This window comes from Helobdella robusta (assembly GCF_000326865.2).
Source record: "Helobdella robusta unplaced genomic scaffold HELROscaffold_7, whole genome shotgun sequence".
Classification (NCBI taxonomy): Eukaryota; Metazoa; Annelida; class Clitellata; order Rhynchobdellida; family Glossiphoniidae; genus Helobdella; species Helobdella robusta.
This window is the reverse complement of record NW_008705398.1, coordinates 5,103,084-5,104,149: the sequence shown is the minus strand read 5'-3', so window position 1 is coordinate 5,104,149 and position 1,066 is coordinate 5,103,084. Positions and strand designations below refer to the sequence as shown.

Sequence of the window (1,066 nt, the reverse complement as noted above, 5' to 3'; positions counted from 1 at the left end):
TGGGCAAGAGATAACGCTGTTGTATGTGTGTATGTATGTCAAAACCAGAACATGATGAATGACAGTCAAACCTCAAATAACAAGTAGATTAACACTTTATATATGTATAATATGTACCTATGTATGTATATATGTTAAAACCAAAACATGATGAGTGACACTGAACCGTCAAACATCAAGTAACAAATGGATTAACACTTTGATTTGTCGTTAATTGCACATGTCGGCATTCAGTTGGATATTTTCAAGCACACAGACACGCAGGAACCGCTGCAACAAGCACGAAATGTGGTTAGTTGCGAAAAACAGTTCCCTGCTGTCGCCTGATCTGACGCTGATCATTTTACATATTGCCTTAAGAAATTTAAGGGTGTTGGAGTCCATCGGGCCGAGAACCTCGATACATATTGGCAAGAATTCCATCGTATGTATGTATGTATGTATGTATCATTTCATCTCATTTCATTTTCAAAGTTTATTCATGATCAACAACATATCAAAAAAGTGAATAAAAGTTATGAAGTTGAATATGCGGAAACCGAACAAGATGGTAAGTCTTGTGGTGGCCACCGCAGGTAGATATTAGAATAGTTAATGAAATAAAATAAGTAAAATAACTGAAGAACAAAGATAATTGAAGACAAATATGTAATTTTTCGTGTTGTACATATATGTGTGTATGTATGTATGTATGTGTGTATGTATGTATGTATGTATGTATGTATGTATGTATGTATGTATGTATGTATGCATGCATGTATGTATGTATGTATGTATGTATGTATGTATGTATGTATGTATGTATGTATGTATGTATGTATGCATGCATGCATGCATGTATGTATGTATGTATGTATGTATGTATGTATGTATGTATGTATGTATGCATGCATGTATGTATGTATGTATGTATGTATGTATGTATGTATGTATGTATGTATATATGCATGTATGCATGCATGCATGTATGTATGTATGAGTATATGTTCGTGTTTGTTTGTTTGAATATTAGTATGTTTTTAAGACATATAGGCACTCGGGTAGGTTTTGACGGCATGGAAGTGTC

The 1,066-nt window shown here is 33.4% G+C and overlaps 1 protein-coding gene across 1 annotated transcript in view; it reads left to right on the top strand.

Annotated features, from left to right (window-relative positions):
* Positions 1-286: 286 nt before the first annotated feature.
* HELRODRAFT_165179 (hypothetical protein) overlaps positions 287-1,066 on the top strand; it is a gene marked incomplete at both ends in the record, with an annotated part of 1,847 nt that continues 1,067 nt past the window's right edge. The window contains 2 exons of the mRNA XM_009031040.1: positions 287-424; positions 475-575. Of these exons, the coding sequence (XP_009029288.1) occupies positions 287-424; positions 475-575 (239 nt within the window). The remainder of the gene's footprint in view (positions 425-474; positions 576-1,066) is intronic.